Below are 25,272 nucleotides of genomic sequence, written 5' to 3' on the forward strand. Positions count from 1 at the left end.
TCATTCTTTTTCTGCTATAACACACCAATTGCCATGATCATAACAGGAACTGAGGATGTGAAGTTCTTGTACATTTTCTTCAATTAGCTGAGCCAATTCTCCTTCCCTGAAGACATGATAATATCTCATGAATTCTGTAGCATCTGCAATTTCCTCCTGCTTATCGTCCAAAGCCACAGCTCTGTTACCGTCAATCATAGAGTCTGTTGACTCTGTTGTGGAAGTCCTTTTGAAAACCCTAGCCCCACTTCCCTCAGACCTCTGTGCTCCTTCATTTTTCTGAAAAATCTGTCTGTCTTCTATGGAGTTAGCCTGATAAGGATTTAGTCCCCCGTGTCTGTAGATTTCACTTTGATGTCTTCCTTGTTTCTCTTTCAAAGCACTTTTGGTCTCTAACCACTGTGCTTCTTCATGCCTTGGATTCTCAGCGAATACTTCATCATCTTCAAAACTGTCTCCCTTCATCAATGGTGGACAGCCTGCATCCAAACTGCAGTGCCGAGAAGATATCCTCAACTTCCCCACAGGCTGCATGGAAACAGTGTTGTTTCTCCATGTGTGCATTAAATCTGGTGAATTCCTCATTGACTTAAGATGGTCGATGTGCGTCTGCATTGTAGCCTCGTCGAGTGATTTAGAGAAGAACCACGAACGAAGCGATTTGCCCAGATTCTTGTAAAACCGATGCTCTTGATCTTCGGACATCCTGGGGCAGCAGTTCTCTAACAGGGTGTGATTGTCGGTTCTGTATGAAAGTATTGTGCGTTGATCCTGCCTGAGAGACAACATTGCACTGGCCTGACTTTGAGCTGTTTTCGATAAGTCTTTATCTTGTGCTTTGACTGTGCTCCCAACTATGGGTTTGTTGTTGCTTTGGCCAGACTCTGATGATGGTCTAGAACACAAGGATCGGTTCCAAGGAACAAAGATGTCCTGTTTTTCAAAGCGACGGTATTTTTGTTCCATCGCCCATACATAAATCATCATTTGTCCACCGCAGTGTAGTATTCTTGTCATTTCTCTTATTGCTCGTATACGTCTGTCTTTCGTCGAAAAATGGTGGATCACTACAATAAGAAATGATAGGATTCATTTGTAGTGATTATCACTGAGGTGGAAAACAAGATGCACAGAAACTGAAACAGGATATGAGCGCTTTGATTATGGATGTCTGGCTTGCAAGCCACAAATTGACACAATAACATTCAGCAGTTTCATTAGCCCTGTGGAGGATAGATAGCACTAATTGCCAAGCAGACCTTATAAACTACACGCTCCTTGTACAATGGATGTAGAAACAATTTTTTCACCTAAGCGTATTATAGAATCATACAAACCTCCATAGAAGGAGGCCATTCAGCCCAGCGTGCCTGTGCTAGCTCTTTGAAAGAGCTGTCCAATTAGTCCCATTCCCCTACTCTTCCCCCAATTAAAATCCCTTTTGAAAGTTACTACTGAATCTCCTTCCATCATCATTTCTGGCAGTGCATTCCAGTTCATTACTTTTGAAAAATTTGAAATGTAAAAGTTGAATATTTGTAACCTGAACTTGATGGAAATGTTGGAGAACAAAGTTCTAAATAGCATGCTTTAGCCAGTGGACATCTCAACTAGGGATTAACGCTTCTTAATGTGGTCAATGATGCAGTGTAGGTGCTTTAAAGACAAAAGGAACATTCATGGCCAAATTGATTGATGGGAAAGTCAGTAGGCACTAGCAATAGTTGACACTGCATTATGCAGAACAAATTGGTGTAACTGAGGAAAAAGAGAAGGGAGCTAGCCTCTCACTACTCTGAAGTCTCCCCCTAACCCCAAGAAAGTCAGTTAAAATTAGATACCTTTTAATATTGCAGAACTGCTTTAGCAAGTGGTGTTGCAATGCTGGATCAGGTCCTGGGTACATGCTACACCATTTATATTGCAGCATGGTATGTACAGCAAGCAGAACAACATCGAAATGTGTACAGTTGTTCTGAAGTTGCAATTCATGGTTATGTATCTGGCCATCATGGCCTTCCTGTGGCTGGGAAAGATCTATGCAAGTGAGTACTGACTTCATTATTGGTCTGTAAAATCAAGCTGAGTCACTCAGCCTACCAGCAGCTAAAAACATGGTCACCTCCCAAAGTAAGGCCTAGATTTCCCGATGCTCCTTACCATTGTCAGAAGTGCATTAGACATGTACTTCTGCCCAGCCGATGGCTACGCTGTTGACCCTAGCAGAGTTTCCAGAGTCAGCCTATTTGCATAGTTTTCAATGAATGCACACTGGACACCGTCAGGGATTAACGGATTCACTCGAGGTGCTGCAAACTGATGTGCTGCTACAGGATTTAAAGTCCTGCAGCAGCTTAATAGGGCAGTGTGCAAATTCAGCAAAGGAGAAAATCAGAAAATGATGGCTGTGAAGAGAACTGTGGAAACCTCCAACATGTCCAATGCTGAGATGAAGGTACATTTGGAGGATATGAGAATGTAAGGATTCCTTGGCACCCGGAAAAGAGACCAACTCATGCCACGGCAAGGGCATAGTGGAGGGAGGCAATTAAAGGCTTGACTGCCACGTTCACAACCTGCAGATCAACAATACAGTGCAGAAGCAAATTTAATGATTTGACTAAGATGGGTATGGTAAGTGCAACACAGGTAATTCTTAGTGCCCTCTGAAGTGGCCTAGTAAGCCATTCAGTTGTAAAACAATGACTATAAACCAGAACTATAAGAGAAATCAGATGAACCTATCAACAGTGAACCAGGAATCAGATCAGGTCAAGACTCAGGCAATCCCGTCCCAGTCAATCCTGCGAGGTCCATTTCACTAACACCTGGGGACTGGTGCCCAAGCTGGGAGAGCTATCCTACAGACTAGTCAACAACCTGACATAGTCATAATCACAGAGCCCCATCTTTCAGAGAATCTCCCAGACTCCTCCATCCCCATCCCCGGGTATGTCCCGTCCCACTAAGGGCAGAAAGGGAACAGAATGTTCTCTGGCTGAGGGAGCGGCGACAGCGGCGGAGGAGGAGCCTTTCTTTCTCTCTCCCACAGAGCGGTCGGCAGCGGGGAAGGAGGAGCGGACCTGGTTGGAGCGGCGGCGAGTCGATAAAGGGAGCAGCGGAGGCCTGAGGGACTTAACTCCTGGACCTAAGATAAATAAGAAGCAAAAAGTAATCCAAGTGGGAAGTCACCAAGGAAGTGGTAAGTGATTGGCTGGTGAGTATTTTCCTGCTGAATTTGTCTAAGGTTAGAGTTTGTGGATTCTAGGGTCTCTGTTGTGTAGTGGGGGACTGCTGTTCAGCAAGGGCCCTTGAGTATACCTTTTAATTGAAGTGAAATTGGTGGGATTCATTTAATTTGAATTAATTAGTTAAAGGGTAAGTCATGTCAGGACAGCCCAGCCCCGTGTTATGCTCTTCCTGCTCTATGTGGGAAATCAGGGACCCTTCCGGTGTCCCTGACGACCATGTGTGCGGGAAATGTATCCAGCTGCAGCTACTGACAAACCGCATTGCGGCACTGGAGCTGCAGATGGATTCATTATGGAGCATTCGCGATGCTGGGAACGTCGTGGATAGCACGTCTAGTGAGATGGTCACACCGCAGGTAAAGGTTGTACAGGCAGGAAGTAATTGGGTGACCACCAGGCAGAGTAAGAGGAGCAGGCAGGCAGTGCAGGGGTCCCCTGTGGCCATCCCCCTCTCAAACAAATATACCGCTTTGGATATTGTTGAGGGGGATGACTTATCAGGGGAAGGCAGCAGCAGCCAACTTCCTGGCACCAGGGGTAGCTCTGCTGCACAGGCTGGGAGGAAAAAGAGTGGAAGAGCTATAGTGGTAGGGGATTCTATCGTAAGGGGAACAGACAGGCGTTTCTGTGGCCGTAAATGTGACTCCAGGATGGTTTGTTGCCTCCCTGGTGCCAGGGTCATGGATGTCACTGAGCGCCTTCAGGGCATTCTCAAGGGGGAGGGTGAGCAGGCAGAGGTCGTGGTCCACATTGGGACCAACGACATAGGTAGGAAGGGAGATGAGGTCCTGCATCAAGAATTTAGGGAGCTAGGTTGAAGATTAAAGAGCAGGACCTCAAAGGTTGTAATCTCTGGATTACTCCCAGTGCCACGGGCTAGTGAGTATAGAAATAGGAGGATAGAACAGATGAATGCGTGGCTAAAGAGTTGGTGCAGGAGGGAGGGTTTCAGTTTCCTGGATCACTGGGCCTGCTTCTGGGGAAGGTGGGACTTGTACAAGTCGGACGGGTTGCACCTGAACCAGAGCGGGACAAATATCCTTGCGGGGAGGTTTGCTAGCACTGTTGGGGGGGGTTTAAACTAACTTGGCAGGGGGATGGGATACAGAGTGGAGCTACAATAGGGGGTGATGTGCAGCCAAATATAGAGAAAAAAACAAGTCAGCTTGGAAGACAGGGCAAATATGTAAGGGCAAGGCTGGATGGCATCTATTTTAATGCAAGGAGTCTTGCGAATAAGGTGGATGAACTGAAGGTGTTGATAAACACATGGGAGTATGATATTGTTGCTGTCACAGAGACATGGTTGAGGGAGGGGCAAGACTGGCAGCTCAATATTCCGGGGTACAGAATCTTCAGGCGAGACAGAGGGGGAGGTATAAGAGGAGGGGGGGTCGCAATATTAATTAAAGAATCAGTTACTGCCATAAGGAGAGATGATGGGCTCGAATTTAGCAGGCCTGCGGGTTCCCAGCGGGTGGTCCTCCGGGAGCGTCGAAAACGCGAACGGCGAAATTAGTGGGTTGCCCACGCGATCGTAGCAGGCAATCCACTAATAGGATCCAATTACCTGCTCCTCCGGGGTCCACGGCGCTGGCCTGCGCGTCGGGCGGGCTGCGCATGCGCAGTACGATCTGTCAGCTGGAGGCTCTCTAGTTAAAGGGGCAGTCCTCCACTGACAGATGCTGCAACCAATGGGACAAATTGCAGCATGGAGCAGCCCAGGGGGAAGGCTGCTCCCAGTTTAATGATGCCTCACCCCAGGTAGCATCAGATGGGGTGAGGAGGAGGGGGAGGACACAGATCTTCCCCCCGGCGGGCGGGAGGAAGCGGCCTGCCTCTGCCACCAAGAAGGCCTGGCTCGAGGTGGCAGAGGGGGTCACCTGCGCCACCAGCATATCGCCCACCTGCATACAGTGCAGGAGGCGCTGCAATGACCGCAGTAGGTCAGCCACAGTGAGAACACGAAGTCTTTCCCCTACACTCCGTCTGCCACAACACTGCCCCCACCCCAAATCTCCTTCGGCACCGCCAACACTATTCTGTCACATCACCCTTCATGCCCACTCACACCCCATCCTCATCTTACCTCCACCTACTCACCTCGCCAGTACTCATCCTGCCACTAACACGCGACCCAATCCTCATACAATCTCATGGCTCCATCCCATACTCACCCTCTCGTGCATCTCCCTCATGGCCAGCCTCACTCAACCTGCCACCACCTGTGCTGCAGCCACAGGGCATGCATCACATATGTGCAGTAGGCAGGGTAAGGCAAACGTCTCGTCAGCATGAAGGGGGTGCACAAGGGTGTCTGAGGGTTTGTCATGGGTGTTACCCATATTGAATTTCAGAGCCACAAACAGCACACATTATATTGACACCACCACTGCCATGTCTCCGCGAATCCTGTCCATTGTGTCCAATAATGCCCGCTCCTGGGTATCACTATGAGGACCCACCACTGATGCCACCCATCGTGTTACTGCAGAGTAGGTGCAGGTGTATTTGCAGGGCTCGTCCGCGCAGACAACTGAGAGACATCGGCGGTGTTGCCGGCTGCACCCTGGAAGGATGCGGAGGAGAAGGTGTGGAGGACAGTGGTGACTTTGCCAGCGACAGGTAAGCAGTTGGTGCTGGGGCCAGCCAGGAGCAGCTCGGCATGAAAGAGGCTGCAGATCTCCACGACTACATGTCGAGCGAATCTGCGCCTCCCTGTGCACTGCTGCTCGGAGAGGTCCGGGGAGCTGCGCCTCGGTCTGTGGACCCTGTGGCGAGGGTAGTGCCCTCTGCGACGCGTCTCTCTCTGCGGTAGCCCTCCCTCCTGCTGTGCAGGTGGGCGTGCAACCACACCGTGTTGGGGGGATCCACGTCTCTGCGGCGGACGGCGTGGACTGCGAGGCTGCTGGGGCTGGTCATGCTCTTCGTCCTCCGAGGGTGTCCACACACCACCCAACTGGCAGGTGTTGGTCTGAGGGGTTGTGCAGGGTAGGTGTGTGGGTCCTCGGACTGGGGCTGCGGTTTCGTGTCGGTCTGTCCTCTGGCTTGGCCGGGGGGTGGTGGGGGGCAGGGGTTGCCCTATGTGACGCGGTGGCCTCCTGCGTGGGTGAGGGCGCTCCCCCGTGGAGCGCACCTTGGCACCTGCCACAGGCTGCTGGCTGCAACACGCCTGGTTTGAAGGGTCCTGTTTCCCCCAGTGTGGGAAACTGACTGCTTTGAACGTAAAATCCCACACTTCCTCTTTTGACAGCTGCTTCAGCTCATTAACTGACCACAACGAGCAAGTTAAGTACTCTCAAGTGGAACCCCGCTGGCTTTAATTGCCTGCGGGATTCCCACCAGCGGGGCTTGCGCGCGCAGCCCCGCACGTCAGCGCGGTACCCGGAAGTGGCCGGGATTTCGTCCGAATCCGGTCACGTGATCGGAGATCGGGATTTTCGGGGCCCCCCCGCTGGAAACCCGCAGGTAACCCGACCCTAAAATCGAGCCCGATATATCAGCAGGTTCCTCTAATGAGGCCATATGGGTGGAGCTTAAAAACAAAAAGGGGGCAAGCACTTTGATGGGAGTGTACTATAGACCCCCAAACAGTCAGGGGGAGATAGAGGAACAGATATGTAGGCAAATCTCAGAAAATTGTGCAAATAATAGGGTAATAATAGTGGGGGATTTCAACTTCCCCAATATTAACTGGGATACTCAGAGTGTAAAAGGCTTAGAGGGTACAAAATTCTTAACGTGCATCCAGGAGAGCTTTTTGAGCCAGCATGTTGAAAGTCCTACAAGAGAGGGGGCGGTACTGGACCTAATTCTAGGGAATGTGGCCGGCCAAGTGGAAGAAGTGCTAGTAGGTGAGCACTTTGGTGACAGTGACCATAATTCGGTGAGATTTAAGGTGGTCATGGAAAAGGACAGGGAGGGGCCGGAAATAAAGGTTCTAAATTGGGGGAAGGCCGATTTTAATAGGATAAGGCAGGATCTGGCCAAAATGGACTGGGATCAGCTGCTTGTAGGAAAATCCACATCGGAGCAATGGGAGCCTTTCAGAAGGGAGATTGAGACCATACAATGGCAACATGTTCCCGTAAAGGTCAAGGGTGGTTCCAAGAACTCCAGGGAACCTTGGATGTCAGGGGATATACGAGAATGGATTAGGAAAAAAAGGAGGGCTTTTGGCAGATACAAAAGGCTAAGGACGGAGGAAGCCCTAGAGGAGTACAAAAAGTGCAGGGGGATACTTAAAAAAGAAATTAGGAGATCAAGGAGGGGCCATGAAATAACACTGGTGAGCAAAATAAAGGAAAATCCTAAGATGTCTTATAAGTATATTAAGGGTAAGAGGATGACTAGGGAAAAAATAGGGCCCATTAGGGACAAAATGGCAATCTGTGTGTGGAGCCGGCAGATGTAGGAGGGGTTCTAAATGAATTTTTTGCATCTGTTTTCACTATGGAGAAGGACGACGTAGACATAGAAATACGGCAGGGGGACTGTGATATACTCGAACATATTAACATCGAGCGGGAGGAGGTATTGGCGGTTTTAGCAGGCCTAAAAATGGATAAATCCCCAGGCCCGGACGAAATGTATCCCAGGCTACTGTGTGAGGCAAAGGAGGAGATTGCGGGGGCTCTAACACATATATTCAGAACCTCTCTGGCCACAGGGGATGTGCCAGAGGACTGGAGAACCGCTAATGTAGTACCATTATTCAAGAAGGGGAGTAGGGAAAAACCGGGGAACTATAGGCCAGTGAGCCTAACATCAGTGGTAGGAAAATTATTGGAAAAAATTCTGAAGGACAAAATTAGTCTCCACTTGGAGAAGCAAGGATTAATCAGGGATAGTCAACATGGCTTTGTCAAGGGAAGATCATGTCTGACTAATTTGATTGAATTTTTTGAGGGGGTGACTAGGCGTGTGGATGAGGGTAACGCAGTGGATGTAGTATACATGGATTTCAGTAAGGCCTTCGATAAAGTCCCGCACAGGAGACTGGTCAAGAAGGTACGAGCCCATGGAATCCAGGGTGCCTTGGCACTTTGGATACAAAACTGGCTTAGTGGCAGAAGGCAGAGGGTGATGGTCGAAGGTTGTTTTTGTGACTGGAAGCCTGTGGCCAGTGGGGTACCACAGGGATCGGTGCTGGGTCCCTTGTTGTTTGTGGTCTACATTAACGATATGAATGTAAAAGGTATGATCAGTAAGTTCGCTGATGATACAAAAATTGGTAGGGTGGTAAATAGCGAGGAGGATAGCCTCAGTCTGCAGGACGATATAGATGGGATGGTCAGATGGGCGGAACAGTGGCAAATGGAATTTAACCCGGAAAAGTGCGAGGTGATGCACTTTGGAGGGACTAACAAGGCAAGGGAATACACAATGAATGGGAGGACCCTAGGCAAGACAGAGGGTCAGAGGGATCTTGGTGTGCAAGTTCACAGATCCCTGAAGGCGGCGGAACAGGTAGATAAGGTGGTAAAGAAGGCATATGGGATACTTGCCTTTATTAGCCGAGGCATAGAATATAAGAGCAAGGAGGTTATGATGGAGCTGTATAAAACACTGGTTAGGCCACAGCTGGAGTACTGTGTGCAGTTCTGGTCGCCACACTACAGGAAGGATGTGATCGCTTTGGAGAGGGTGCAGAGGAGATTCACCAGGATGTTACCAGGGCTGGAGCGCTTCAGCTATGAAGAGAGACTGGGAAGATTGGATTTGTTTTCCTTGGAGCAGAGGAGGCTGAGGGGGGACATGATTGAGGTGTACAAAATTATGAGGGGCACAGATAGGATGGATACTAAGGAGCTTTTTCCCTTCGTTGAGGGTTCTATAACAAGGGGGCATAGATTCAAGGTAAAAGGCGGGAGGTTTAGAGGGGATTTGAGAAAGAACTTTTTCACCCAGAGGGTGGTTGGAGTCTGGAACTCACTGCCTGAAAGGGTTGTGGAGGCAGGAACCCTCACAACATTCAAGAAGCATTTGGATGAGCACTTGAAATGCCATAGCATACAAGGCTACGGACCAAATGCTGGAATATGGGATTAGATTAGACAGGGCTTGATGGCCGGCGCGGACGCAATGGGCCGAAGGGCCTCTATCCGTGCTGTATAACTCTATGACTCTATGACTCTATGACTTCAATGGCTACCACTAAGAAGGGCTCGATAGTACCACCACTGACTAAGCTAGTCGGGTCCTGAAGAGCATAGCTGCCAGACTGGACCTACATCAGCTGGTGAAGGAACCTACCTGACTTCACCTTCACCTTCACTAATCTACCTGTCACATTTATGTCTGTCCACAATAGCACAGATAGCAGTGATCACCACATAGTCCTTGTGAAGACATTGTCTTGAAGATAAAATTCACATTCCGATTTTCCTTCCCACTGACTTCAATGGAATAAAAAATCGGGCAGGGTGTGTAACGGGCGGTCGATTCGCTACCGCTCATTTTGTGCCCCCGCCAAAGATGAATTTTACCCCCTTCGTCTCCACAGTGAGGGTGCCCTCCATCTTCCAGTGTGGATCTAACACATTGCAAAGAATATATCTACTCCCACATTGAAATAGTTCATGTGTCTGTGTGCTTGCATCATGATGCTAACTCACATATTCACGAACACACAGACAAAAATAACTGGCTAGGCCCTTAGCGGTTTTCCTGCCCCAGGCTATTTGCATGGTCCAGATGCACTCCAGGCACAAGCCTTCCCCTGGCTGGGCCTTGCACTGGGAAGGAAGGTGGATACAGGAGCAGGCTCTGTAGCTACACTCCTGACTGCCAGTTTTGGGACCTTCCAGCTGCTATTGCAAAACAGCAACCAGAAGGCCTGAAGGTCAGTAGGGCATGAGGGGAATTCCTAAAATCATGACTGATCTTGCCTTCAGGTAATTTTGGGCTGCCCCAGGGATCCTAGCAGATCCTCTGGTCCGTGGAGAGTCTCTGCACAAGGCCCACTTCCAGGTTCCTTCAGCTGCCTCTCCACAATGGGCAGGCAAACAGCAAAGTGAGGCAGGAAGACAGGAACGTCTCCCCCCCTGCCCCGTCTCAGTATAATGCTTAAGTTGATACTGCACCTACTTCAGGCATAGGCCCAGTTACATGCCTTTGCTAAAGTGCCAGAAATCCCAGGGCAGGGTTGTGGGGATAGAGATCTGACATGAAGAGTCTTTGCCCCAATTTCCTCTTCACTACGCAACAACAAAACAACTTGCATTTATATAGCGCCTTTAACGTAGTAAAATGTCCCAAGGCACTTCACAGGAGCGTTATAAAACAAAATTTGACACCGAGCCACATAAGGAGATATTAGGACAGGTGACCAAAGGCTTGGTTGAATAGGTAGGTTTTAAGGAGCGTCTTAAAGGAGGAGAGAGAGGTAGAGACATGGAGAGGTTTACGGAGGGAATTCCAGAGCTTACGGCCTAGGCAACTGAAGACACAACCGCCAATCGCGGAGCGATTAAAATCGGGGATGCACAAAAGGCAAGAATTGGAGGAGCGCAGAGATCTCGGAGGGTTGTAAGGCTGGAGGAGGTTATAGAGATAGTGATGGGCGAGGCCATAGAGAGATTTGAAAACTAGGATGAGAATTTTAAAATCGAGGCTTTCCTGGACTGGGAGCCAATGTAGGTCAGCGAACACAGAGGTGATGGGTGAACGGGACTTGGTGTGAGTTAGGATACGGGCAGCAGAGTTTTGAGTGAGCTCAAGTTTATGAAGGATAGAAGATGGAACGCCAGCCAGGAGAGCATTGGAATAGTCAAGTCTAGAGATAACAAAGGCATGGATGAGGGTTTCAGCAGCAGATGAGCTGAGGCAGGGGCGGAGACGGGTGATGTTATGGAGATGGAAGTAGGTGGTCTTGGTGATGGAGTGGATATGCGGTCGGAAGCTCATCTCAGGATCAAATAGGATGCCAAGGTTGCGAATGGTCTGGTTCAGCCTCAGACAGTGGCCAGGAAGAGGGATGGAGTTGGTAGCAAGGGAACGGAGTTTGTAGTGGGGACTGAAGACAGTGGCTTTGGTCTTCCCAATATTTAGTTGGAGGAAATTTTTGCTCATCCAGTACTGGATGTTGGATAAGCAGTGTGACAAATCAGACACAGTGCAGGGGTCAAGGGAGGTGGTGGTGAGGTAGAGCTGGGTGTCTTCAGCATACATGTAGAACCTGACGTTGTGATTTCGGATGATGTCGCCGAGGGACAGGAAATAAGAGAGGGCCAAGGATAGATCCTTGTGGGACTCCAGAGGTAATGGTGGAGGAGTGGGAAGAGAAGCCATTGCAGGTGATCCTCTGGCTACGACTGGATAGATAAGGCTGCAGACAGGTCGAGAATGATGAGGAGGGATAGTTTACCAAGGTCACAGTCACATAGGATGTGATTTGTGACTTTGATAAAGGCCGCTTCAGTATTGTGGCAGGGGCGGAAACCTGATTGGAGGTATTCAAATGTGGAGTCGTGAGAAAGATGGGCTCGGATTTGGGAAGCGACAACACGTTCAAGGTTATGTAACAGGTCTCTGCCCTCTTTTCCTCTCTGTCGTGCCTGAAAATTGAGTGCACCCCAGGCACTACACAGAGTTACATCATGGTTGAAATCATCTTCCAGCATGTGCAGTGTTGTACAATTCTTTACTATGGACAAATGTAGATTAGACTCCAGAGGGAGTTGTGTGAAAATTATAATTACGTTTTGAACACAAAATCCTTCTTGCTCAAGTTATAACAAAATCAGAAATGTGTTTGTAAAGAACGGGTTATAATTTTGTACACTTAGTGCATAGAGAAAATCCCCCCTCATTGTGGCCTTAAATGCTGGTTGCAGAAATCATCAGAACACTTGCCAGTGTACAGAATGTGGGCTTGTGATACACTCTCCCATATTCTGGCATGTGATCTCTTTTCTTACCTCCAATAGAGATGACAGCATTAAAACACAGATCCCTGTAGGGTAGAACGAGGTTGTCACACACCATGACTTCATGTCCATGCTTTTTGGCAATTTCCACCAAGGGGCTGCAGTAATCACTGCCCAGTTTATAGGCCTGGCTGTTTACACTCAGATATTTTCCGGTCCCACAGCCTGCAGTAGAGAAAGGCCGGAGTTAATGCCAGCTCATTGCTTCTTACAACGATACTTAGAGGAATTAGGTCTAAATGTGATGTAAGGGCGGATTCCACAATCTAGTACTCCCAGTGGGGAGCGTCAGAGGCAGGGATTGCATTTTGGGAAATTTCAAGCGAGCAACCTGTCATTTTCGGTCCGTGCATCTGCCCACAAATGAGCAGACCTCGCACGATAATTAAAGGTCACCTGATCAGAATACTGAAATGTTACTGCCAGCACTGGCATGTCATGACATGTTGAAAGAGTGCAGAGTTTGTGGGAGCAGCTCGCAAAGGGTTGCCAGCTTTAACTGGAAGTGGACAGTGACAGAAGAGGAGGCTGGTCCTGAGCAACACTGTGGCGCTGAGGAGCAAGGGACTCTCCATGGGAGGGTGACAGGCAGGTAGACTACAAGAATAGGAGGCGTGGATTCTATAGTTAGGGATATAGACAGCCTATTTTGCAGTCATGGCCAGGAGTTCTGAATAGTATGTTGCCTCCCTAGTTTCACGGTGAAGAACCGGTGGGAAAGCCTCTGGAAAGCTAGAGAGAGAAACCAAAAGCTGTGATCCATGTTGTAACCAGTGGCATAGAAAGAAGTACATTTCAGGTCTTGCAGAGGGAGTTTAACAAATTAGGGACCAGATCGAAAAACAAGATGTCTAGAGTCCCCTTCAGTAAGAATGGGCACATCTTTTTGGTGTTTTTTGGAGACTGATCACATCGGATCTGTCCCTTTTGTTCAAGATTTGCTCAGAGAGCGGAGGCGGCAGGAGCAGACCTAGTGGAGCACCGGAGGTGGCAGAGAGAAGCAAATAAAGGTCGAGGCTCAAAGGCCTACACTCACTCGGAGCAGCAGAGGCGGCGGGAGCAGACCTAGTGGAGCACGGAGGCGGAGGCGGCAGGAGCGGCGGAGGCGGCAGGAGCGGCGGAGGTGGCGGGAGCAGCGGGAGGCGGCGGGAGGAGGGAGGCGGCGGGAGGAGCGGGAGGCGGCGGGAGGAGGGAGGTGGCGGGAGGAGGGAGGCGGCGGGAGCAGCGGGAGGCGGCGGGAGGAGCGGGAGGCGGCGGGAGGAGGGGGAGGCGGCGGGAGCGGCGGAGGTGGCGGGAGGAGGGAGGCGGCGGGAGGAGGGAGGCGGCGGGAGGAGCGGGAGGCGGCGGGAGGAGGGAGGCGGCGGGAGGAGGGAGGCGGCGGGAGGAGCGGGAGGCGGCGGGAGCAGCGGGAGGCGGCGGGAGGAGCGGGAGGCGGCGGGAGGAGGGGGAGGCGGCGGGAGCGGCGGAGGTGGCGGGAGGAGGGAGGCGGCGGGAGGAGGGAGGCGGCGGGAGCAGCGGGAGGCGGCGGGAGGAGGGAGGCGGCGGGAGGAGCGGGAGGCGGCGGGAGCAGCGGGAGGCGGCGGGAGGAGGGAGGCGGCGGGAGGAGCGGGAGGCGGCGGGAGCAGCGGGAGGCGGCGGGAGGAGCGGGAGGCGGCGGGAGGAGGGGGAGGCGGCGGGAGCAGCGGGAGGCGGCGGGAGGAGGGGGAGGCGGCGGGAGCGGCGGAGGTGGCGGGAGGAGGGAGGCGGCGGGAGGAGGGAGGCGGCGGGAGCAGCGGGAGGCGGCGGGAGGAGGGAGGCGGCGGGAGGAGCGGGAGGCGGCGGGAGCAGCGGGAGGCGGCGGGAGGAGGGAGGCGGCGGGAGGAGCGGGAGGCGGCGGGAGCAGCGGGAGGCGGCGGGAGGAGGGAGGCGGCGGGAGGAGCGGGAGGCGGCGGGAGCAGCGGGAGGCGGCGGGAGGAGGGAGGCGGCGGGAGGAGCGGGAGGCGGCGGGAGCAGCGGGAGGCGGCGGGAGGAGCGGGAGGCGGCGGGAGGAGGGAGGCGGCGGGAGGAGCGGGAGGCGGCGGGAGGTGGCGGGAGGAGCGGGAGGTGGCGGGAGGCGGCGGGGGGCGGCAGGGGCGGCGGGAGGCGGTGGGGGCGGCGGAGGCGGTGGGAGCGATGGGAGGCGGCGGGGGCGGCGGAGGCAGCGGGGGGCGGCGGGAGATGGCGGGAGGCGGCGGGAGGCGGCGGGAGGCGGCGGGGGGCGGCTGGGGGCGGCGGGGGCGGCGGAGGCGGTGGGAGAACGAAACAAAAAGTGACATCACAGGACAGCAGGTAGGTGATTGGCGGGTAATTTTTACAGCTTTTTTCCCTCTGAGTTAGGGAATTGGGTGAAATTAAATTAAAAGCTGGGGTTGTAAAATTGTTGCTAATTTATTAAATTTAATAACTTCAACTAGTTTATTAACTAGACTAATAAAACTAAATAAACAGGGGAAGGAGCTGATTGGCTGGTAGCTGGTGAGCGTTTCTTTTTCTGTTCAGTGTCTTTTAAGGCTTAATTTATTTTTGATAAGTTTAGTAAACAATATAATAAATCGAGTCACGGCAGGGCAGCTCAGACCCATCGAATGCACATCTTGTGCCATGAGGGAACTCCAGCTCGCTTCCCGTGTCCTGGAAAACCACAGGTGCAGGAAGTGTCGTCAGCTGGAGGGGCTTGAACTCCGGAGTTCGGAGCCTGAGCAGCAACTAGCGTCAATACATTGCATCCGCGAGGCCGCGAGTTACGTGGATAGCACGTTTCAGGAGGTGGTCATCCCGCAGCTTAAGAGAGTGCAGGCAGAGAGGGACTGGGTGACCGCCTGACAGACAAGGAGGACCAGGCAGGTAGTGCAGGAGTCCCCTGAGTGCATCTCACTCTGTAACTGGTATTGGTGAGAGAGAGGGTTCCTCTGCAGAGTGCAGCCAGAGCCAAGTCCACAGCACCATGGTTGGCTCAGCTGTACAGGGGGGAGGAGAAAGGTCAGGAGAGCAATAGTGATAGGGGACTCTCTAGTTAGGGGAGCAGACAGGTGTTTCTGCAGCCGCAGACGTGAGTCCAGGATGGTATGTTGCCTCCCTGGTGACAGGGTCAAGGATGTCACTGTGCGGCTGCAGAAAATTCTGGGGGGGGGGGAGGGTGAACAGCAAGAGGTCGTGGTCCATATTGGTACCAACGACATAAGCAGAAAGAGGGATGAGGTCCTGCAGGCAGATTTTAAGGAGTTAGAAAAGAAATTAAGAAGCTGGACCACAAAGATAGTAATCTCCGGACTCCCGGTGCCACGCGCTAGCGAGTATAGAAATAGGAGGATAGTGCAGATGAATGCGTGGCTGGAGAGATGGTGCAGGAGGGAGGGCTTTAGATTCCTGGGGCATTGGCACCAATTCTGGAGAAGGTGGGACCTGTACAGGCCGGACGGATTGCACCTCAGCGGAGCTGGGACCAATGTCCTCGGGGGGAGGTTCGCTAGTGCTGTGGGGGAGGGTTTAAACTAATTTGGCAGGGGGATGGGCACCAGGATGTAGCAACGGAAAATAGAAACAAGGGGCACAAAGGATTGGGGGAGAAAAATAGCACTAAAGCAAGTAATAGTATGGTATTAGGTGGGATCAGACTAAGAGAGAGTACAAGAAAGTCTAAGACTGGTTTGCAGTACATGTGTGTAAACACACGAAGTGTGGTAAATAAGGTTGGTGAGCTACAGGCGCAAATAGCCACATGGGAATACGATGTCATGGCGATAACAGAGACCTGGCTCAAAAAAGGACAGGATTGGGTACTAAATATTCCTGGATACAAGTGTTCAGGAAAGATAGGGAAGGAAAGAAAGAAGTGAGGGTGGGGGGGGGGGTGGTGGCAGTATTGATTAAGGAGAATATTGCAGTACTGGAGAGAGAGGATGTCCTGGAGGGGTCAAGGACAGAATCTATTTGGTTAGAGTTAAGAAATAAAAGAGGTGCCATTACACTACTGGGTGTATTCTATAGGCCACCAACTAGTGGGAAGGATATATAGGAGCAAATTTGCAGGGAAATTACAGAGGTGCAAAAGCTATAGAGCAGTGATAACTGGGGACTTCAACTATCCTAATATAGACTCGGATAACAATAATAATAAGGGGCACAGGGGGGAGGAATTTTTGATATGTGTTCAGGATAACTTTCTTAACCATACGTTTCTGGCCCAATGAGGAAGGAGGCATTGCTGGATTTGGTTCTAGGGAATGAGGTGGGCCAAGTGGAGCAAATGTCAGTGGGGGAGCATTTAGGGAGCAGCAATCATATTATCATAAGGTTTAGAATAGCTATGGAAAAGGACATGGACCTATCTAAAGTAAAAATACTCAATTGGAGGGGGGCCAATTTCAATGGGATGAGAATAGATCTGGCCCGGGTAAATTGGAATCAAAGATTGGCAGGCAAAACTGTAATTGAACAGTGGGCAGCTTTTAAGGAGGAGATGGTTTGGGAACAGTCTAGGTACATTCCCATGAGGCAAAAAGGTAGGGCAACTAAAGCCAGAGCTCCCTGGATGACAAAGGAGATAGCAAGTAAGATGAAACGGAAAAAAAGGGGTGTATGATAGATGTCAGGTTGATAACACAAGTGAGAACCAGGCAGAATATAGAAAGTTCAGAGGGGAAGTGAAAAGGGAAATAAGAGGGGCAAAGAGAGAATATGAGAATAGATTAGCGGCCAACATAAAAGGGAATCCAAAAGTCTTCTACAAGCATGTAAACAGTAAACGGGTAGTAAGAGGAGGGGTGGGGCTGATTAGGGACCATAAAGGAGATCTGCTCATGGAGGCAGAGGAGATAGCTGAGGTACTAAATGAATACTTTGCATCGGTCTTTACCGAGGAAGAAGATGCTGCCACAGTCTCAGTAAAGGAAGATATAGTTGAGATACTGGATGGGTTAAAAATTGATAAAGAAGAGGCACTTAAAAGGCTAGCTGCACTTAAAGTAGATAAGTCACCCGGTCCAGATCGGATGCATCCTAGGCTGCTGAGGGAAGTAAGGATGGAAATTGCAGAAGTACTGGCCACAATCTTCCAAACATCCGTAGATACAGGGGTGGTACCAGAGGACTGGAGAATTGCAAATGTTACACCCTTGTTCAAAAAAGGGTGCAAGGATAAACCCAGAACTATAGGCCAGTCAGTTTAACCTCAGTGGTGGGGAAACTTCTGGAAATGAAAATCAGGGACAGAATTAACAGTCACTTGGACGAGGGTGGATTGATTAGGGAAAGCCAGCATGGATTTGTTAAAGGCAAATCGTGTTTAACTAACCTGATAGAGTTTTTTGATGAGGTAACAGAGAGGGTAGATGAGGGCAATGCAGTTGATGTGGTGTATATGGACTTTCAAAAGACGTTTGATAAAGTGCCGCACGGTAGGCTTATCATCAAGATTGCGGCCCATGGAATAAAGGGGGCAATAGCAACATGGATACAGAATTGGCTAAGGGACAGGAAACAGTGAGTAGTGGTGAACGGTTGTTTTTCGGACTGGAGGGAGTGCAGTGGTGTTCCCCAGGGGTCAGTGCTGGGACCACTGCATTTCTTGATATATATTAATGACTTGGACTTGGGTGTACAGGGCACAATTTCAAAATTTGCAGATGACACAAAACTTGGAGGAATAGTAAACAGTGAGGAGGATAGTGATAGACTTCAAGAGGATATAGACAGGCTGGTGGCATGGGCGGACACGTAGCAGATGAAATTTAATGCAGAAAAATGCGAAGTGATACATTTCGGTAGGAAGAACGAGGAGAGGCAATATAAATTTGAGTACACATCTCTAAAAGGGGTACAGGAACAGAGAGATCTAGGGGTATGTGTGTACAAATCGTTGAAGGTGGCAGGGCAGGTTCAGAAAGTGGTTAAAAAAGCTTACGGGATCCTGGGCTTTATAAATAGAGGCATAGATTACAAAAGTATGGAAGTCATGATGAACCTTTATAAAACACTGGTTCGGCCACAACTGGAGTATTGTGTCCAGTTCTGGGCACCGCACTTTAGGAAAGATGTGAAGGCCTTAGAGAGAGTGCAGAAGAGATTTACTAGAATGATTCCAGGTATGAGGTACTTTAGTTACGTGGATAGATTGGAGAGGCTGGGGTTGTTCTTCTTGGAACAGAGGTGGTTGCGAGGAGATTTGATGGAGGTATTTAAAATCATGAAGGGTCTAAACAGAGTAGATAGAGAGAAACTGTTCCCATTGGCGGAAGGGTCAAGGACCAGAGGACATAGGTTTAAAGTGATTGGCGAAAGAAGCAAAGGTGACATGAGGAAAAACTTTTTTACACAGCGAGTGGTTATGATCTGGAATTAGTTGCCCAAGGGGTTGATGGGGGCAGATTCAATCATGGCCTTCAAAAGGGAACTGGATAAGTACTTGAAAGAAATGAATTTGCAGGTCTACGGAGAAAGGGCAGGGGAACGGGATAAGCTGGATTGCACTTGCATACAGCTGGTGCGGACTTGATGGGCCGAATGGCCTCCTTCCATGCTGTAACCTTTCTTTTTTTTTTATTCGTTCATGGGATGTGGATGTCGCTGGCGAGGCCGGCATTTATTGCCCATCCCTAATTGCCCTTGAGAAAGTGGTGGTGAGCCGCCTTCTTGAACCGCTGCAGTCCGTGTGGTGAAGGTTCTCCCACAGTGCTGTTAGGAAGGGAGTTCCAGGATTTTGACCCAGCAACGATGAAGGAACGGCGATATATTTCCAAGTCGGGATGGCGTGTGACTTGGAGGGGAACGTGCAGGCGGTGTTGTTCCCATGTACCTACTGCTCTTATCCTTCTAGGTGGTAGAGGTCGCGGGTTTTGGAGGTGCTGTCGAAGAAGCCTTGGCGAGTTGCTGCAGTGCATCCTGTGGATGGTACACACTGCAGCCACTGTGCGCTGGTGGTGAAGGGATTGAATGTTTAGGGTGGTGGATGGGGTGCCAATCAAGTGGGCTGCTTTGTCCTGGATGGTGTCAAGCTTCTTGAGTGTTGTTGGAGCTGCACTCATCCAGGCAAGTGGAGAGTACTCCATCACACTTCTGACTTGTGCCTTGTAGATGGTGGAAAGGCTTTGGGGAGTCAGGAGGTGAGTCACTCGTCGCAGAATCTCCAGCCTCTGACCTGCTCTTGTAGCCACAGTATTTATATGGCTGGTCCAGTTAAGTTTCTGGTCAATGGTGACCCCCAGGATGTTGATGGTGGGGGATACGGCGATGGTAATGCCGGTGAATGTCAAGGGGAGGTGGTTAGACTGTCTCTTGTTAGAGATGGTCATTGCCTGGCACTTGTCTGACGCGAATGTTACTTGCCACTTATGAGCCCAAGCCTGGATGTTGTCCATGTCTTGCTGCATGCGGGCTCGCTCTGCTTCATTATCTGAGGGGTTGCGAATGGAACTGAACACTGTGCAATCATCAGCGAACATCCCCATTTCTGACCTTATGAAGGAGGGAAGGTCATTGATGAAGCAGCTGAAGATGGTTGGGCCTAGGACACTGCCCTGAGGAACTTCTGCAGCAATGCCCTGGGGCTGAGATGATTGGCCTCCAACAACCACTACCATCTTCCTTTGTGCTTGGTATGACTCCAGCCACTGGAGAGTTTTCCCCCTGATTCCCATTGACTTCAATTTTACGAGGGCTCCTTGGTGCCACACTTGGTCAAATGCTGCCTTGATGTCAAGGGCAGTCACTCTAACCTCACCTTTGGAATTCAGCTCTTTTGTCCATGTTTGGACCAAGGCTGTAATGAGGTCTGAAGCCGAGTGGTTCTGGCAGAACCCAAACTGAGCATCATAAAGTCATAGAGTTATAGAAGTTTACAACATGGAAACAGGCCCTTCGGCCCAACATGTCCATGTCGCCCAGTTTATACCACTAAGCTAGTCCCAATTGCCTGCACTTGGCCCATATCCCTCTATACCCATCTTACCCATGTAACTGTCCAAATGCTTTTTAAAAGACAAAATTGTACCCGCCTCTACTACTGCCTCTGGCGGCTCGTTCCAGACACTCACCACCCTTTGAGTGAAAAAATTGCCCCTCTGGACCCTTTTGTATCTCTCCCCTCTCACCTTAAATCTATGCCCCCTCGTTATAGACTCCCCTACCTTTGGGAAAAGATTTTGACTATCTACCTCATCTATGCCCCTCATTATTTTATAGACTTCTATAAGATCACCCCTTAACCTCCTACTCTCCAGGGAAAAAAGTCCCAGTCTGTCTAACCTCTCCCTACAAATCAAACCATCAAGTCCCGGTAGCATCCTAGTAAATCTTTTCTGCACTCTTTCTAGTTTAATAATATCCTTTCGATAATAGGGTGACCAGAACTGTACACAGTATTCAAAGTGTGGCCTTACTAATGTCTTGTACAACTTCAACAAAACATCCCAACTCCTGTATTCAATGTTCTGACCAATGAAACCAAACATGCCGAATGCCTTCTTCACCACCCTATCCACCTGTGACTCCACTTTCAAGGAGCTATGAATCTGTACTCCTAGATCTCTTTGTTCTATAACTCTCCCCAACGCCCTACCATTAACGGAGTAGGTCCTGGCCCGATTCGATCTACCAAAATGCATCACATCACATTTATCTAAATTAAACTCCATCTGCCATTCATCGGCCCACTGGCCCAATTTATCAAGATCCCGTTGCAATCCTAGATAACCTTCTTCACTGTCCACGATGCCACCAATCTTGGTGTCATCTGCAAACTTACTAACCATGCCTCCTAAATTCTCATCCAAATCATTAATATAAATAACAAATAACAGCGGACCCAGCACCGATCCCTGAGGCACACCGCTGGACACAGGCCTCCAGTTTGAAAAACAACCCTCTACAACCACCCTCTGTCTTCTGTCGAAAAGCCAATTTTGTATCCAATTGGCTACCTCACCTTGGATCCCGTGAGATTTAACCTTATGTAACAACCTACCATGCGGTACCTTGTCAAAGGCTTTGCTAAAGTCCATGTAGACCACGTCTACTGCACAGCCCTCATCTATCTTCTTGGTTACCCCTTCAAAAAACTCAATCAAATTCGTGAGACATGATTTTCCTCTCACAAAACCATGCTGACTGTTCCTAATCAGTCCCTGCCTCTCCAAATGCCTGTAGATCCTGTCTCTCAGAATACCCTCTAACAACTTACCCACTACAGATGTCAGGCTCACCGGTCTGTAGTTCCCAGGCTTTTCCCTGCCGCCCTTCTTAAACAAAGGCTACCCTCCAATCTTCAGGCACCTCACCTGTAGCTGTCGATGATTCAAAAATCTCTGCTAGGGGACCCGCAATTTCCTCCCTAACCTCCCATAACGTTCTGGGATACATTTCATCAGGTCCCGGAAATTTATCTACCTTGATGCGCGTTAAGACGTCCAGCACCTCCCTCTCTGTAATATGTATACTCCTCAAGACATCACTATTTATTTCCCCAAGTTCCCTAACATCCATGCCTTTCTCAACCATAAATACCGATGTGAAATATTCATTCAGGATCTCACCCATCTCTTGTGGTTCCGCACATAGGTGACCTTGTTGATCCTTAAGAGGCCCTACTCTCTCCCTAGTTACTCTTTTGCCCTTTGAGTATTTGTAGAAGCTCTTTGGATTCTCCTTTGCCTTATCTGCCAAAGCAATCTCATGTCCCCTTTTTGCCCTCCTGATTTCTCTCTTAACTCTACTCCGGCAATCTCTATACTCTTCAAGGGATCCACTTGATCCCAGCTGCCTATGCATGTCATATGCCTCCTTCTTCTTTTTGACTAGGGCCTCAATCTCCCGAGTCATCCAAGGTTCCCTACTTCTACCAGCCTTGCCCTTCACTTTATAAGGAATGTGCTTACCCTGAAAGCCTCCCACTTACCAGACGTCCCTTTGCCTGCCAACGGACTCTCCCAATCAACTTCTGAAAGTTCCTGTCTAATACCATCAAAATTGGCCTTTCCCCAATTTAGAATTTTAACTTTTGGGCCAGACCTATCATTCTCCATAGCTATCTTAAAACTAATGGAATTATGATCACTGGTCCCAAAGTGATCCCTCACGAACACTTCTGTCACCTGCCCTTCCTTATTTCCCAAGAGTAGGTCAAGTTTTGCCCCCTCTCTAGTCGGGCCATCCACATACTGAATGAGAAATTCCTCCTGAATACACTCAACAAATTTCTCTCCATCCAAGCCCCTAATGCTATGGCTGTCCCAGTCAATGTTGGGAAAGTTAAAGTCCCCTACTATTACCACCCTATTTTTCTTGCAGCTTTCTGTAATCTCCTTACATATTTGCTCCTCAATTTCCCGTTGACTATTTGGGGGTCTGTAGTACAATCCTATCAAAGTGATCTCTCCCTTCTTATTTTTCAGTTCTACCCATATAGACTCAGTGGGCGAACCCTCGGATATATCCCCTCTCACTACTGTCGTGAGCAGGTTATTGGTGAGTAAGTGCCGCGTGATAGCACTGTCGACGACACCTTCCATCACTTTGCTGATGATTGAGAGTAGACTGATGGGGCGCTAATTGGCCGGATTGGATTTGTCCTGATTTTTGTGGACAGGACATACCTGGGCAATTTTCCACATTGTCAGGTAGATGCCAGTGTTATAGCTGTACTGGAACAGCTTGGCTAGAGGCGCAGCTAGTTCTGGAGCACAAGTCTTCAGCACTACAGCTGGGATGTTGTCAGGGCCCATAGCCTTTGCTGTATCCAGTGCACTCAGCCATTTCTTGATATCACATGGAGTGAATCAAATTGGCTGAAGACTGGCTTCTGTGATGGTGGGAATATCGGGAGGCGGCCGAGAAGGATCATTCACTTGGCACTTCTGGCTGAAGATGGTTGCAAACGCTTCAGCCTTGTCGTTTGCACTCACATGCTGGACTCCGCCATCGTTGAGGATGGGGATGTTTACACAGCCTCCTCCTCCCGTTAGTTGTTTAATTGTCCACCACCATTCACGACTGGATGTAGCAGGACTGCAGAGCTTTGATCTGATCCGTTGGTTGTGGAATCGCTTAGCTCTGTCTACAGCATGTTGCTTCCGCTGTTTAGCATGCATATAGTCCTGAGTTGTAGCTTCACCAGGTTGGCACCTCATTTTTAGGTACACCTGGTGCTGCTCCTGGCATACTCTTCTGCACTCCTCATTGAACCAGAGTTGATCCCCTGGCTTGTTGGTAATGGTAGAGTGAGGAATATGCCGTGCCATGAGGTTACAGATTGTGCTGGAATACAATTCTGCTGCTGCTGATGGCCCACAGCACCTCATGGATGCCCAGTTTTGAGCTGCTGGATCTGTTCTGAATCTATCCCATTTAGCACGGTGGTAGTGCCACACAACACGTTGGATGGTGTCCTCAGTGCGAAGACGGGACTTCGTCTCCACGAGGACTGTGCGGTGGTCACTCCTACCAATACTGTCATGGACAGATGCATCTGCGACTGGTAGATTGGTGAGGACGAGGTCAAGTAGGTTTTTCCCTCGTGTTGGTTCGCTCACCACCTGTCGCAGGCCCAGTCTAGCAGCTATGTCCCTCAGAACTTGGCCAGCTGGGTCAGTAGTGGTGCTACCGAGCCACTCTTGGTGATGGACATTGAAGTCCCCCACCCAGAGTACATTTTGTGCTCTTGCCACCCTCAGTGCTTCCTCTATGTGGTGCTCAACATGGAGGAGGACTGATTCATCAGCTGAGGGAGGACTGTAGGTGGTAATCTCTAGGAGGTTTCCTTGCTCATGTTTGACCTGATGCCATGAGATTTCATGGGGTCCAGAGTCAATGTTGAGGACTCCCAGGGCCATTCCCTCCTGACTGTATATCACTGTACCGCCACCTCTGGTGGGTCTGTCCTGCCGGTGGGACAGGACATACCTAGGGATGGTGATGGAAGAGTCTGGGACGTTGGCTGAAAGGTATGCTTCTGTGAGTTATGGCTATGTCAGGCTGTTGCTTGACCAGTCTGTGGGACAGCTCTCCCAATTTTGGCACAAGTCCCCAGATGTTGGTGAGGAGGACTTTGCAGGGTCGACTGGGCTTGGTTTGCCTTTGTCGTGTCCGGTGCCTAGTGGTCCGTCCAGTTTTATTCTTATTATGACTTTTTTTAGTGAGATTTTACAACTGAGTGGTTTGCTAGGCCATTTCAGAGGGCAATTAAGAATCAACCACATTCTATGATTCTAATAGCTTCCCCAGTGACTTATAACAACAACAGTTTGCAGCTGTGTAATTGCTTAGTTGAAAATGGCAGCATGTAACTGAACAATACAGACTGGACGGTCTCGTGTTTGATCCTCATTCTTAACTGATCTTAGCCGTGATGGTAGTAGAGGTGCTACAATTGTCTGTCGTGTCCCTGGGCTCAGGAAGGGAAAAATCAGCCATATTCTTCATCACTATCCAGTGACCCCTACTAGAAAGTGTGTGAAAGACAGGTAAGAACAGGAAATGGCTCATCTGTGAGGACCTTTGCCCCTCCCCTCACGGTTGACTGGTCTGCCAGCACGATGTCCTTACTTCCTGCGTGAATCCAAACATTCAGGAGAGGTATGGGAGAGTGCCTAGTGCTCATGGAACCGTATCTCAGTGGGAGTTGTTGCCTTCCAGAGAGGAGGAGGGTAGAACAGGGGGTAAATTAGCAAAAAACAAAAAAATCCCTGCTGAATATTGAAAAATATGATAATCATAGATTTTTGTTAAATTTGTCACTTTCAGATTATGAAAGCTATTTATAGGGAAACTCAAAGTCATGGACGGAGGGACTTATATTCATTAATTTTTGCCAACAGGCTCTGGCTCTTGAACAGAAAGCATGATATAAAGCAAGGCAATTAAACAGTATTTAGCAAAATTCCCACTTACCAATACAATGGCAAACATTAACTTTATTGTAGTCTCTTACCAACATCAGCAATGAGGCTGCCCGGTTCTTGGTTCAGGAGGAACTGTCGGACACAAGGCCAAGCCTTACTTCGGAGCTCAATGAAGTATGGTGCCGTTTGCTCATATACATTATGAACGTGTGCTTCTTCCAACTGAATGGCTTCTAATTCCAT

General features: G+C 49.7%; 1 protein-coding gene across 1 annotated transcript; it reads right to left on the reverse strand.

The window, feature by feature from the left end:
* Nucleotides 1-25,272, reverse strand: LOC137332800 (probable tRNA methyltransferase 9B). The gene is made up of 3 exons (XM_067996768.1): nucleotides 25,119-25,272; nucleotides 12,173-12,346; nucleotides 1-1,067 (listed from the first exon to the last, which is right to left on the reverse strand). Exons 1-3 carry the CDS (start codon nucleotides 25,270-25,272, stop codon nucleotides 1-3), a joined length of 1,395 nt encoding a protein of 464 aa, XP_067852869.1.

The sequence above is a fragment of the Heptranchias perlo genome, chromosome 1 (assembly GCF_035084215.1).
Source record: "Heptranchias perlo isolate sHepPer1 chromosome 1, sHepPer1.hap1, whole genome shotgun sequence".
Taxonomy (NCBI): Eukaryota; Metazoa; Chordata; class Chondrichthyes; order Hexanchiformes; family Hexanchidae; genus Heptranchias; species Heptranchias perlo.

Bases quoted from the DNA above. Each gene is read 5' to 3' on its own strand.
- LOC137332800 (XM_067996768.1), bottom strand. From the start codon at position 25,272: ATGGAATTAGAAGCCATTCAGTTGGAAGAAGCACACGTTCATAATGTA. The intron at 12,347-25,118 runs GTAAGAGACTAC...TCTCTACTGCAG, and splicing joins CAGCCTCATTGCTGATGTTG to GCTGTGGGACCGGAAAATAT. The intron at 1,068-12,172 runs GTAAGAAAAGAG...TTCTTATTGTAG, and splicing joins TGCTGTCATCTCTATTGGAG to TGATCCACCATTTTTCGACG.